This window comes from Myotis brandtii, unplaced genomic scaffold (assembly GCF_000412655.1).
Source record: "Myotis brandtii unplaced genomic scaffold, ASM41265v1 scaffold77, whole genome shotgun sequence".
NCBI lineage: Eukaryota > Metazoa > Chordata > Mammalia > Chiroptera > Vespertilionidae > Myotis > Myotis brandtii.
In genome coordinates, this window is record NW_005371082.1 from 3,975,581 (window position 1) to 3,987,594 (window position 12,014).

Genomic DNA, 12,014 nt, shown 5'->3' on the forward strand with positions numbered 1-12,014 from the left:
TGCCTGCCTTCCTGATTGCCCCTAACCGCTTCTGCCTGCCAGCCTGATCACCCTCAAACCACTCCCCTGCCGGCCTGATCGATGCCTAACTGTTCCCCTGCTGGCCTGATTGCCCCCAATTGCCCTCCCCTGCTGGCCTGATCTTGCCCCCAATGGCCCTCCCCTGCCAGCCTGGTTGCCCCCAAGTGCCCTCCCCTGATGGCCTGATCACCCTTAATGGCCTCTGCCTCGGCCCCAACCATCATGGCTTTGTCCAGAAGGAAGTCGGACATCTGGAAGATAGCCAGTTGACCTGGTCTAATTAGCATATTACCCTTTTATTAGTATAGTTAGATTATATAGGATAGGATTGCTTAAATGGGGGGAAAAGCCTTTTTCAGCAGGAGGAGTTGCTCTTGGCAGACAAAAATACATAATCTCTATATCTGGACTGATAGCCAGCCATATGCACTATACTGCCAAAGTGGTCATTTTAAAACCCCTCCTCAGCCCTCACCTTAGGTTCTGCTTTCACAGTTCACCCAGATTAGGTTCTGATTGGTTGGTTTCTATGCCAGTCAGCATCTCCGGGCCTATCTCTGGGCCTGATCAAAGAGTCAGGCTGATTAACAGCCCCCTTGGAGGCCTGGAGAGAAACAGAGGTGTGGCTGCTGGGGAAGCCCAGAGAGAAAGAGAGAGGCAACAGCTGATCAACAGCTGTCACAGAGGCTGCGGATCAGACCCTGCCTCTCTGTCTGCAGGCTTCTCTCCTGGCCTGATCCACAGCCCCCTTGGCAGTCGGTGCTGGGTCACTGTGCCAGTACCGGCTGCAGTCAGTGCTGGGTCACCACAGCAACCCAGCACTGACTTCCGGTGTTTGGTCGAGCCGTAGGTCCTTACGGACCCTGGCTCTTTATATATATAGACTAGAGACCCGGTGCAAGAAATTCATGCACTTGGGGGGGGGGGGCTTCAGCCTGGCCTGTGCCCTCTCACAGTCTAGGAGCCCTCAGGGGATGTCCCACTGATGGCTTAGGCCCGCTCCCAGTGGGAAGCAGGCCTAAGCCATCAGTCGGACATCCTTAGCACTGCTGCAGAGGTGGGAGAGGCTCCCGCCTCCGCCGCTGGTCTAGCCAGCCATGAGCCCAGCTTCTGGCTGGGTGGCACTCCCCCTGTGGGAGCACACTGACCACCAAGGGGAAGCTCCTGCATTGAGCATCTGTTCCCTGGTGGTCAGTGCGCATCATAGTGACCGGTCGTTCACCATTTGGCCAATTTGCATATTAACCTTTTATTATATACTAGAGGTCTGGTGCATGAAATTTGTGCATGGGGGGGGGGTGTCCCTCAGCCCAGCCTGTACCCTCTCCAATTCCGGGAACCCTCAGGGAACATCCCTCTCGCAATCTGGGACTGCTGGCTCCTAACTGCTCTTCTGCTTGATCACCCCTAACCACCTCTGCCTGCTGGCCTGATCACCCCTAACTGCCTCTGCCTCAGCCCCTGCCATCGTGGCTTTGTCCGGAAGATGTCCAGTCTAATTAGCATATTACCCTTTTATTACTATAGAGGAATATTCACATCCTGCTGGATCTGGTTCCACAGGACATTTCTTTACCAGATTCCTCCAGGATGGAGCTCTGGCTCCTCCTCCAGGAAGCCTTCCATGGCACCCTCCACACAGATTGGTGGGGATAGCCCTTCCCCCATTGCCCTGTGACTATCTGGTTGTATCAGACAGAGCTCCTGGAGGGCAGGCCTGATAGGCAGTGATCCTCTGATGATAATATGCTTAAAAATCTAAAATCAATCTATGAATCTCTTTCCTCCATGGGTTCTTTATAAGCCTGCAAAGGCCACATTTCAAATTCAGCTTTTCGGTTTATTCCAGGGGTCCTCAAACTTTTTAAACAGGGGGCCAGTTCACTGTCCCTCAGACTGTTGGAGGGCCAGACTATAGTTTTAAAAAATACTATGAACAAATTCCTATGCACACTGCACATATCTTCTTTTGAAGTAAAAAAACAAAACGGGAACAAATACAATATTTGTATTTGCATGTGGCCCGCGGGCCGTAGTTTGAGGACCCCTGGTTTATTCTCTGGTTAAAGTGTTAGTCTTTCTAGGGCAATTGGACAACTTGTGGACCATGGGTTTTTAAATAGCATGTATATAAATCAGAACCAACTGTTACCATTGAAAGAGCCTGTCTGTGCCTCTTCCACCCTGTACATCTAAGCATGACACCTAGGTAAGTTACTTTGAATAGGTTGCTAACTTGTATGAACAAACATAATGATGACTATGTACATAGGAAGTATTTTGTAATATTCACAGTGCTTTCATATACAACAAAGGGAGGGTAGATGTAGTGTGGTGCATAGGAGTTTAAAGCAAATGGGCTTGGAGTGTGGGTACCTGGCTGCAAATATTAACTCAATTACAAACTTAGCTACTTTGGACAAGTCTCCTACCATAACCTCAATCTTCACATCTGTAAAGTGGGTACAATAATACCCATCCTGCCTATCTTGTAGGCTTATTACAAGGTTTACATGGGATGCTTCCTAACTCTTCCCACTTCATGGAAAAGGTTAAATTTCATTTAGGGCCCTGGAGCAAATAAAACGTTTATGAGGCTGGAGGTGACCACTCTGGACTCTGGTTGCCTGCCTAACTATTCCAAGGGCTGAGGGAATGAATATCTTTACTTAATGGTATACCAATGCAGAAGCTCTGCAATATAAATATATTTAAAACAAACCTTAGCTGTATATCTATACATGCTCATATTCACATACATTCTCCTGTCATCTACAATAATAAAAGAGAAACATGGTAATTAACGTACGACCGCTACTCTTCCCATTGGCTAATCAGCATATCCTTATGCAAATTAACTGTCAGCCAAGATGGCGGCTGGCAGCCAGGCAACTGGAAGCGAACATAAGGCTTGCTTGCTCCAGTGACTGCAGACTCCAAGGTTCCCCGCCTGACTTGCCGGCCTCTGAGCTGCAACTCTAAGAAACATTGTAACAAATATAGAAGCTAAACAAAACCCCAGAAACCAGCTTATAGCCGGCCAGGATCTCAGAGCTGGAGTTATACATTGTTTCGATTATAGCAACGGAAGCCTCAGAGCTAGAGCCAGAGCTAAAGCTGGCCCAGAATAAAAAAGAAAAAAAAAAAGAAAACAAGGAGCGGTTGGGAGCTTCAGTCAATTGCCAGCCTGAAAGCAGCCCTCAGCCCCTCACCCAGACTGGCCAGGCACCCCAGTGGGGACCCCCACCCTGAAGGGTGTGTGACCAGCTGCAAACAGCCATCATCCCCTCATCCAGGCTGGCCAGGCACCCCAGTGGGGACCCCCACCCTGAAGGGTGTGTGACCAGCTGCAAACAGCCATCATCCCCTCATCCAGGCTGGCCAGGCACCCCAGTGGGGACCCCCACCCTGAAGGGGGTGTGACCAGCTGCAAACAGCCATCATCCCCTCATCCAGGCTGGCCAGGCACCCCAGTGGGGACCCCCACCCTGAAGGGGGTGTGACCAGCTGCAAACAGCCATCATCCCCTCATCCAGGCTGGCCAGGCACCCCAGTGGGGACCCCCACCCTGAAGGGGGTGTGACCAGCTGCAAACAGCCATCATCCCCTCATCCAGGCTGGCCAGGCACCCCAGTGGGGACCCCCACCCTGAAGGGGGTGTGACCAGCTGCAAACAGCCATCATCCCCTCATCCAGGCTGGCCAGGCACCCCAGTGGGGACCCCCACCCTGAAGGGGGTGTGACCAGCTGCAAACAGCCATCATCCCCTCATCCAGGCTGGCCAGGCACCCCAGTGGGGACCCCCACCCTGAAGGGGGTGTGACCAGCTGCAAACAGCCATCATCCCCTCATCCAGGCTGGCCAGGCACCCCAGTGGGGACCCCCACCCTGAAGGGGGTGTGACCAGCTGCAAACAGCCATCATCCCCTCATCCAGGCTGGCCAGGCACCCCAGTGGGGACCCCCACCCTGAAGGGGGTGTGACCAGCTGCAAACAGCCATCATCCCCTCATCCAGGCTGGCCAGGCACCCCAGTGGGGACCCCCACCCTGAAGGGGGTGTGACCAGCTGCAAACAGCCATCATCCCCTCATCCAGGCTGGCCAGGCACCCCAGTGGGGACCCCCACCCTGAAGGGGGTGTGACCAGCTGCAAACAGCCATCATCCCCTCATCCAGGCTGGCCAGGCACCCCAGTGGGGACCCCCACCCTGAAGGGGGTGTGACCAGCTGCAAACAGCCATCATCCCCTCATCCAGGCTGGCCAGGCACCCCAGTGGGGACCCCCACCCTGAAGGGGGTGTGACCAGCTGCAAACAGCCATCATCCCCTCATCCAGGCTGGCCAGGCACCCCAGTGGGGACCCCCACCCTGAAGGGGGTGTGACCAGCTGCAAACAGCCATCATCCCCTCATCCAGGCTGGCCAGGCACCCCAGTGGGGACCCCCACCCTGAAGGGGGTGTGACCAGCTGCAAACAGCCATCATCCCCTCATCCAGGCTGGCCAGGCACCCCAGTGGGGACCCCCACCCTGAAGGGGGTGTGACCAGCTGCAAACAGCCATCATCCCCTCATCCAGGCTGGCCAGGCACCCCAGTGGGGACCCCCACCCTGAAGGGGGTGTGACCAGCTGCAAACAGCCATCATCCCCTCATCCAGGCTGGCCAGGCACCCCAGTGGGGACCCCCACCCTGAAGGGGGTGTGACCAGCTGCAAACAGCCATCATCCCCTCATCCAGGCTGGCCAGGCACCCCAGTGGGGACCCCCACCCTGAAGGGGGTGTGACCAGCTGCAAACAGCCATCATCCCCTCATCCAGGCTGGCCAGGCACCCCAGTGGGGACCCCCACCCTGAAGGGGGTGTGACCAGCTGCAAACAGCCATCATCCCCTCATCCAGGCTGGCCAGGCACCCCAGTGGGGACCCCCACCCTGAAGGGGGTGTGACCAGCTGCAAACAGCCATCATCCCCTCATCCAGGCTGGCCAGGCACCCCAGTGGGGACCCCCACCCTGAAGGGGGTGTGACCAGCTGCAAACAGCCATCATCCCCTCATCCAGGCTGGCCAGGCACCCCAGTGGGGACCCCCACCCTGAAGGGGGTGTGACCAGCTGCAAACAGCCATCATCCCCTCATCCAGGCTGGCCAGGCACCCCAGTGGGGACCCCCACCCTGAAGGGGGTGTGACCAGCTGCAAACAGCCATCATCCCCTCATCCAGGCTGGCCAGGCACCCCAGTGGGGACCCCCACCCTGAAGGGGGTGTGACCAGCTGCAAACAGCCATCATCCCCTCATCCAGGCTGGCCAGGCACCCCAGTGGGGACCCCCACCCTGAAGGGGGTGTGACCAGCTGCAAACAGCCATCATCCCCTCATCCAGGCTGGCCAGGCACCCCAGTGGGGACCCCCACCCTGAAGGGGGTGTGACCAGCTGCAAACAGCCATCATCCCCTCATCCAGGCTGGCCAGGCACCCCAGTGGGGACCCCCACCCTGAAGGGGGTGTGACCAGCTGCAAACAGCCATCATCCCCTCATCCAGGCTGGCCAGGCACCCCAGTGGGGACCCCCACCCTGAAGGGGGTGTGACCAGCTGCAAACAGCCATCATCCCCTCATCCAGGCTGGCCAGGCACCCCAGTGGGGACCCCCACCCTGAAGGGGGTGTGACCAGCTGCAAACAGCCATCATCCCCTCATCCAGGCTGGCCAGGCACCCCAGTGGGGACCCCCACCCTGAAGGGGGTGTGACCAGCTGCAAACAGCCATCATCCCCTCATCCAGGCTGGCCAGGCACCCCAGTGGGGACCCCCACCCTGAAGGGGGTGTGACCAGCTGCAAACAGCCATCATCCCCAGACTGTGAGAGGGCACAGGATGGGCTGAGGGACCCCCTCTCCCCCCCGAGTGCACAAATTTTTGTGCACCGGGCCTCTAGTATACTTATAACCTTCCAATGGGGTGTGAGGAATCAGGTTCAGATGTGTAAAGTTCCGGAACTTAGTCCAAAGGCTATGGAGTGGCAGGCCAGGAACAAGATCTCAATGTCTTGTCATCTCAGATGTAATCAGTCTCAACCCTACGCTTTCAATAATACTTTATCATAAAAAATTAGTTAATTTGGAAAATATTACTTAACTAATTACCAAGGTGATAATTCAGAGAAGTAGAATATTTTGTTGCCTTTGACTTATAGCCAAATCATTCAAAGCTATAGGGAAGATAGCAAAATTTATATCGAAAGCTAACAATTTTATAATTGTCCCTGTATAGACAAGTTGTCCATGTCCATATCTACATCCAATTCTATATGTCTTCTATTCTGACAGTAAGAACTATTCAACCTTATTATGGACTTTCATATGTCAGTTGGGATCTATATCTAGGTTATACAGTCATTGGGAAGAACATAATCACTTAATGTATGTAAGGTACTTAAAATAATTCTGGGCAGACTCTAAGTTAGGCACATGATAAGTATTAATTATAATTATTCAAAACAAAGCTCTTCAGTCACTCATGGGGTCAAACACTAATGACTCTGCACTGAAAAATTCCTTCATAGCTAAAGAAATATCATTAGACCCTGGTACTCATATAATGGCAGCAGCATCTGGGGGCTTTTAGAAATTCAGAGCCTCACATCTACTATGACAGAATCTGCATTTTAATGAGATCCCCAGGTAAATTGTGAGCAGAGGCAAGTTTGAGAAGTGCTTGGAGGACTCCAAGGTGTATGCAGAAACCATTTGGTCACTTGTATTTTTGGCAGAAATGATACAAAAGTAGCACTAACTCAGAAAATCTGCTTTATTTTATTGATGTATTCAGACCTAATCTGGGCCACAGAATGTAGATTGTGGGGTGGGGGGTAGTGATCACGTGACCCTCCCCAGTAGAAGGCAGTCTCATCTGAATCAGAGAAAATGCTTTGTGTAAGGGACCATGAGCATGCATATTAGTGTGAGTATGTCATGGTCCTCGTGGAACAAGTGTGCAATCCTGCAACTACTATGGCATATTTTAGGGGAAGTAACAAACACATTTTAATAAGAAGGTGACATTATTAGGAAATCTGCAATTGTAAATATATGGAAAAGAGGAAGTCACTTACATTTACCCAGGGATGCTCAAGGACCTGCATGGCTGAAAATCGCTGATCAACATTGACCAACAGCATCATGGTGATAAGCTCCTGTAAAAAGGAACATTCAATTCTATTTGTCTAACTTTTAAGGTCAAAGATAACAGCCATAAGTCTTTTTTCCCCTTTATCCCACTGGGTGTTTTCAAATGCAGAAGTTCTATTTTATTTGGAAAAGCTCTAAATCTTAAATATATGGTGTCCCAAAAAATGTAAACACACACTTTGAATAATTATAAAGTCAGTGTTTATTAAAATACATTTCATTTTCAAAATTAAGCTGTCATCTGTTAAAGTGTGTATACATCTTTTTGGGACACACTGTACTAATATATCAACTCAACTTATCTGCAATTACTTAATATCTTTAGAAGTTAAAGGAAAGGTGAATATTTGGAATTATAAAAACATAGCTTATAGTGGATGGAAAAAATAAAGTGAAATTAATATTAAAATCAATTTAATGAAAGTATTTTTAGTAGAAAAAACAAATACACACGTTAAAGAATTAAAATTCATTTATTTTTCTAGGATTTTTCACTTTAAAAATAATTTTCTAAATTAATTTAATATAAAAATCAAATTTTAAAAACACTAACTAAATTTTCTTTTGGCAGCTGAATGTAAAAATGTGTTTTTTCCCCTCAACTTCAGGATGGCATATTTAAGTATGAAAGAAAGTTATAAGAAAAGACATACAGAATTGCCAACAGCTAGTTGTTAAAACAAAAACTATATTTAGTAGATAAAGAATTCTAAGAAAAATTGCTTCAAAAATCTCCAGATCAATCAACACAAATAAAATAGAACTATTAAGCAGTAAATGATTTATTGGTTCCGAAATAAATAAAACTTTCCCTTAAGTTCAAATTTATCTGGACCAGAAAAGCACAGCTTGGGTTATAACGATGAGTCTGTCATACATTTGTCAACTTTGAATTAGAAGTTCCCATGTAATAACATGGTTATATATATATTTCCTCATTGCTTACATTCATAGACTCTGATTACCATTCCATGATGGGGATAATTCATTATTATTTTTTTAAATCCTCACCCAAGGATATTTTTCCATTGATTTTTTTTTTTTTTTTGAGAGAGAGAATGGAGGGGAGGGGAATGGAGGGAGAGAGAAAGAAACATTAATGTGAGAGAGACACATCAATTGGTTGCCTCCCCTTTGCACTCCAACCGGGCCTGCAACTAAGATACATGCCCTTAACCACTGGTAATCAAATCTGAGACCTTTGGTCTTTGGGCCTATGCTCTAATCACTGAGCCAAACTGGCCAGGGCGGGGTAATTAATCTTGCCAAAGATCTACCTTCACTTCCTAACTGGGGCCAAGACTTATTAAAGCAACTATTGTCTGTGATGCTCTTTGCCAGGTGCCATGGGGGTGTAAGAAATAGTCCTATCTGTCAGTGACTTCCAGCTCTTATGTTTATGGAGTGATGGCATGTTATGGAAAGAGTTGGACAGGTTTCTAAAAAGCCTGTTCACAGGTGAAATCATCTCCATGCCCACCTCAGCAGATTTTTCCCACATCTTTTCACTTTTCCTCTGGCACCTTTCTCAATTCCCCTAATTTCTTTAGGTCTAGAGGTAGATTCTTACACAGTTGGATAATATGAGAAACTTGGGCCCAATATACATAATTTTTTCTATGGAAAGTGGCCAGGCCTAAGGAATAATATTTTAAATTGAATTCATACTCAGAACACAGCAAAAGAAAAGTTATATAGATTGAATAATCAAAAGATAATTACTTTTTAAGATCAATTTTTCAAAAATTTAAGCCAGTGCCTAGAGATATAAGTTTAAGAGATCAACTAAAATATTTTGTTGTGTTTTTTATCTCAAGGTCTACTAATGCCTCGGCGTAAGATTTTTAGTTTTCTTAGAGGTTGATCTTTTAGTTTTAATTGAAGAAAACCATATTCCTTGTTCCCCACTTCCTCTAAATCCTGGTTGTCTTTCAAGATCCAAGTTAAATTGTAGCATCCTCATGATGTATTTCTTTATCATTTCAACCCATGTTGAGTTTCCTCTACTTTGATTAACTGTTTCATTCATTCACTCATTCATTTATGTATATTGAGTACCAGTTATGTACTGGTGACTAGGCACTAATGATAGAGTAATGAACAAAATAAAAACATCCTTGTCTTCATGGAATTTGCATTCTAGTGGGAAAATAAATTATACAAATAAAACATATGCACCTATCTATATCTATGTAGAAAGGTAGTTAGATGGTATACAAGATAGACATAAGGGTGTAGGTGCTATGGAGACAAATAAAGCAGACAAGGAAAATAAGATGAGTCAGGTAGGGTTTTAGAACTGCACCTCAAAACAGGGTGCTTCTGGAAAAGATTCTCTGAGAAGATAAAATTAAGTCAAGACCTAAAAGAGTTGAAACAATAAGCTGCACAGAAATCTAAGGTGGGCTGAAGCCTGGTGTGGGTAGGGCATGGCAAGAGCTTATAGCAGGGTAAAGGGAATGATAACAGGGAGAGATGAAGCCAGGGAAACAGAGGCACTTGAGAAGTTGAGATGGTTATAAACAGATGAGTTGTGACTTTGAATCTTAGAAAAACTAGCAATTACAAATAAAATGTGTTCAGAAATCATATTTACAATATCATTCAGTCTCTTTGGACATAATGAATCAGAATCAACAATTCCATTAAGACACACAGGCTATAAGGAAGAGGAAAGCACTAGAAACCTACCTTCGCAGAATCAGAAACATTATCCCAGTATGGAGAAGGAAAGTCCACTTGTCCCATCAAGATCTGGTCAAAAAGCACCTCCTGGTCATCACCACTTCTATTTAGATGAACGACAACAGTGAGAGAAAAACAGGACTGAAATGTCAACTCAGGATATTCTTAAGCATTGGAGCCCTTCCTTTCCCCTTAAATGTGTAAAATGAGTTTTAAGCAATTCAAAATGTTAATATGGAACAGTTTTGGTAAATTGCAATAAAATGAGTTTCTAAATTATATGAAGAAGATATATAGAAGGCATGTAAATTAGCATGCACAACCTGAAAAAAATAATAGACATTATAAGTCAAATTCTTATTATTGTCTTTTTGTGCTGCAGGCTGATCAGATCTTTCTGAGAATAGAGAAATGCTTTGTTGGTGCTAATAAAAGATTGCTGCCCATACCCACGAAACGGAGGGAAGCCACACAGCAGGATATACGTGATTACACCAGCTGCCCAGATGTCTACCTTGAGGCCATATCTGAAAAAGTAAGTGACATCAGAATTACAAAGTCAGACCAGGACAAATTGTGGGGCATGGCAAAATAGGTGATTCTCCTATTCTAAACCAAAAAAACTGAACCAGACAAAACAAAAACCCAACAACAAACACTAAATTAAAACCCACCAAGTAAACAGAATTCAAGAAAAGAATAATAAAAAAGAGATTATCTAAGGCACATGAATAAAAATCAAAGTAATGCATGGCTAGGTTCCTATCCAGATATCAGTAAGTGAAGGGTTTCAGCCAAAAGGTTTATTATAGTCATATCAATTTTACTTTTATGTTCAAGCACAGGTAATTTATTTGGGAGGTGATCCCAGGAAACACCAGCTAAGGAGTGGGGAAATGAGACAGAGAAGGGAAGGGAAGTTATCAAATCAGTTACTAATGAGGGCAACTAGGGCTGAATCTCCCTAGGAGCTCTGAGAGACTGTGGAAGAACAGGAACCTGAGAGTTTTCCCACAGTAGGGTGAGGAGGCTGGGTATCTATATACTCATTCCCAACAGTAATTGGTATCGCTGCCGGGGTGGATATTAATTCCTTGTCACTGTAGCCTTTTTCCTACTCATTGAGGGAAAGCTCCAGCAGCCCAAGGGAGCCCCTAAAAAAAGAGTTGCAGGTGCTGTCAGGTAGAAATTATGAAATAGGTGGTCTTAAGGGTATACAGGTAGAGCACTGACAGCATCTACTACTTTAATCATCTTCCGAGTCCTATTTCAAACAATATGCTAATACTCATCAAGATATATATTTGGATAGAGACACTTCATAGAGACCTGTATAAATAAAACTCATGATTGATAACCAAGCCTCTTCCTAAAAATTAGATTTCATCTTTCCCCTAACAAAATGTTTAGTGGAATTGCTCACATGGAGCAAAACAAATTGGTTTGAGTTACTTGCCAGTCTAAAGCAACACTTTTGGGACATCTGTGTTTTGTTTTGTTTTGTTTTGCCATCACCATTTATCCCCTCTACACTCTCTTCCACCTCTACTGCTCTCTCCCCCAGGAATCACCACACTGTTGAGTTCTCTCTATGTCTCTTTTTCTTTTTTTGCTCAATTCTTCCACCCTACCCCTACCACCAACACCATCCACCACCAGAGCTGTCTGCCTGGTCTCTATCTATGAGTCTGTTTCTATTTTGCTTGGTAGTTCAGTTTGTCATTAAATTCCACATATGAATGAAATCTTATGATACTTGTCTTTCTCTGACTGACTTATTTCACTCAACTTGAAGCTCCCCAGATCGATCCATGCTGTTGCAAAAGGTAAAATTTTCTTCCTTTTTATGGCAGAGTAGTATTCCATTGTGTAAATGTACCACAGCTTTTTTATCCACTCATCTACTAGTATTAAAGGACACTTAGGCTGCTTCCAAATCTTGGCTATCCTATCTAATAAAAGAGAAACATGGTAATTAGTAGCCGACCGCTACCCTTCCCATTGGCTAATCAGGGCGATATGCAAATTAACTGCCAGCCAAGATGGCGGCCGGCAGCCAGGCAGCTGGAAGCGAACATGAGGCTTGCTTGCTTCAGTGAAGGAGGACTCCAACGTTCCCCGCCTGCC

General features: G+C 46.4%; 1 protein-coding gene across 5 annotated transcripts in view; it reads right to left on the minus strand.

Annotated features, from left to right (window-relative positions):
* DCLK1 (doublecortin-like kinase 1) overlaps nt 1–12,014 on the minus strand; it is a 520,253-nt gene that overhangs the window by 29,246 nt on the left and 478,993 nt on the right. For all 5 annotated transcript variants that reach the window (XM_005883145.2, XM_014530738.1, XM_014530739.1 and 2 more), the window contains 3 exons: nt 10,337–10,414; nt 9,894–9,990; nt 7,127–7,207 (listed from right to left, as the gene is read on the minus strand). In XM_005883145.2, the coding sequence (XP_005883207.1) occupies nt 7,127–7,207; nt 9,894–9,990; nt 10,337–10,414 (256 nt within the window). The remainder of the gene's footprint in view (nt 1–7,126; nt 7,208–9,893; nt 9,991–10,336; nt 10,415–12,014) is intronic.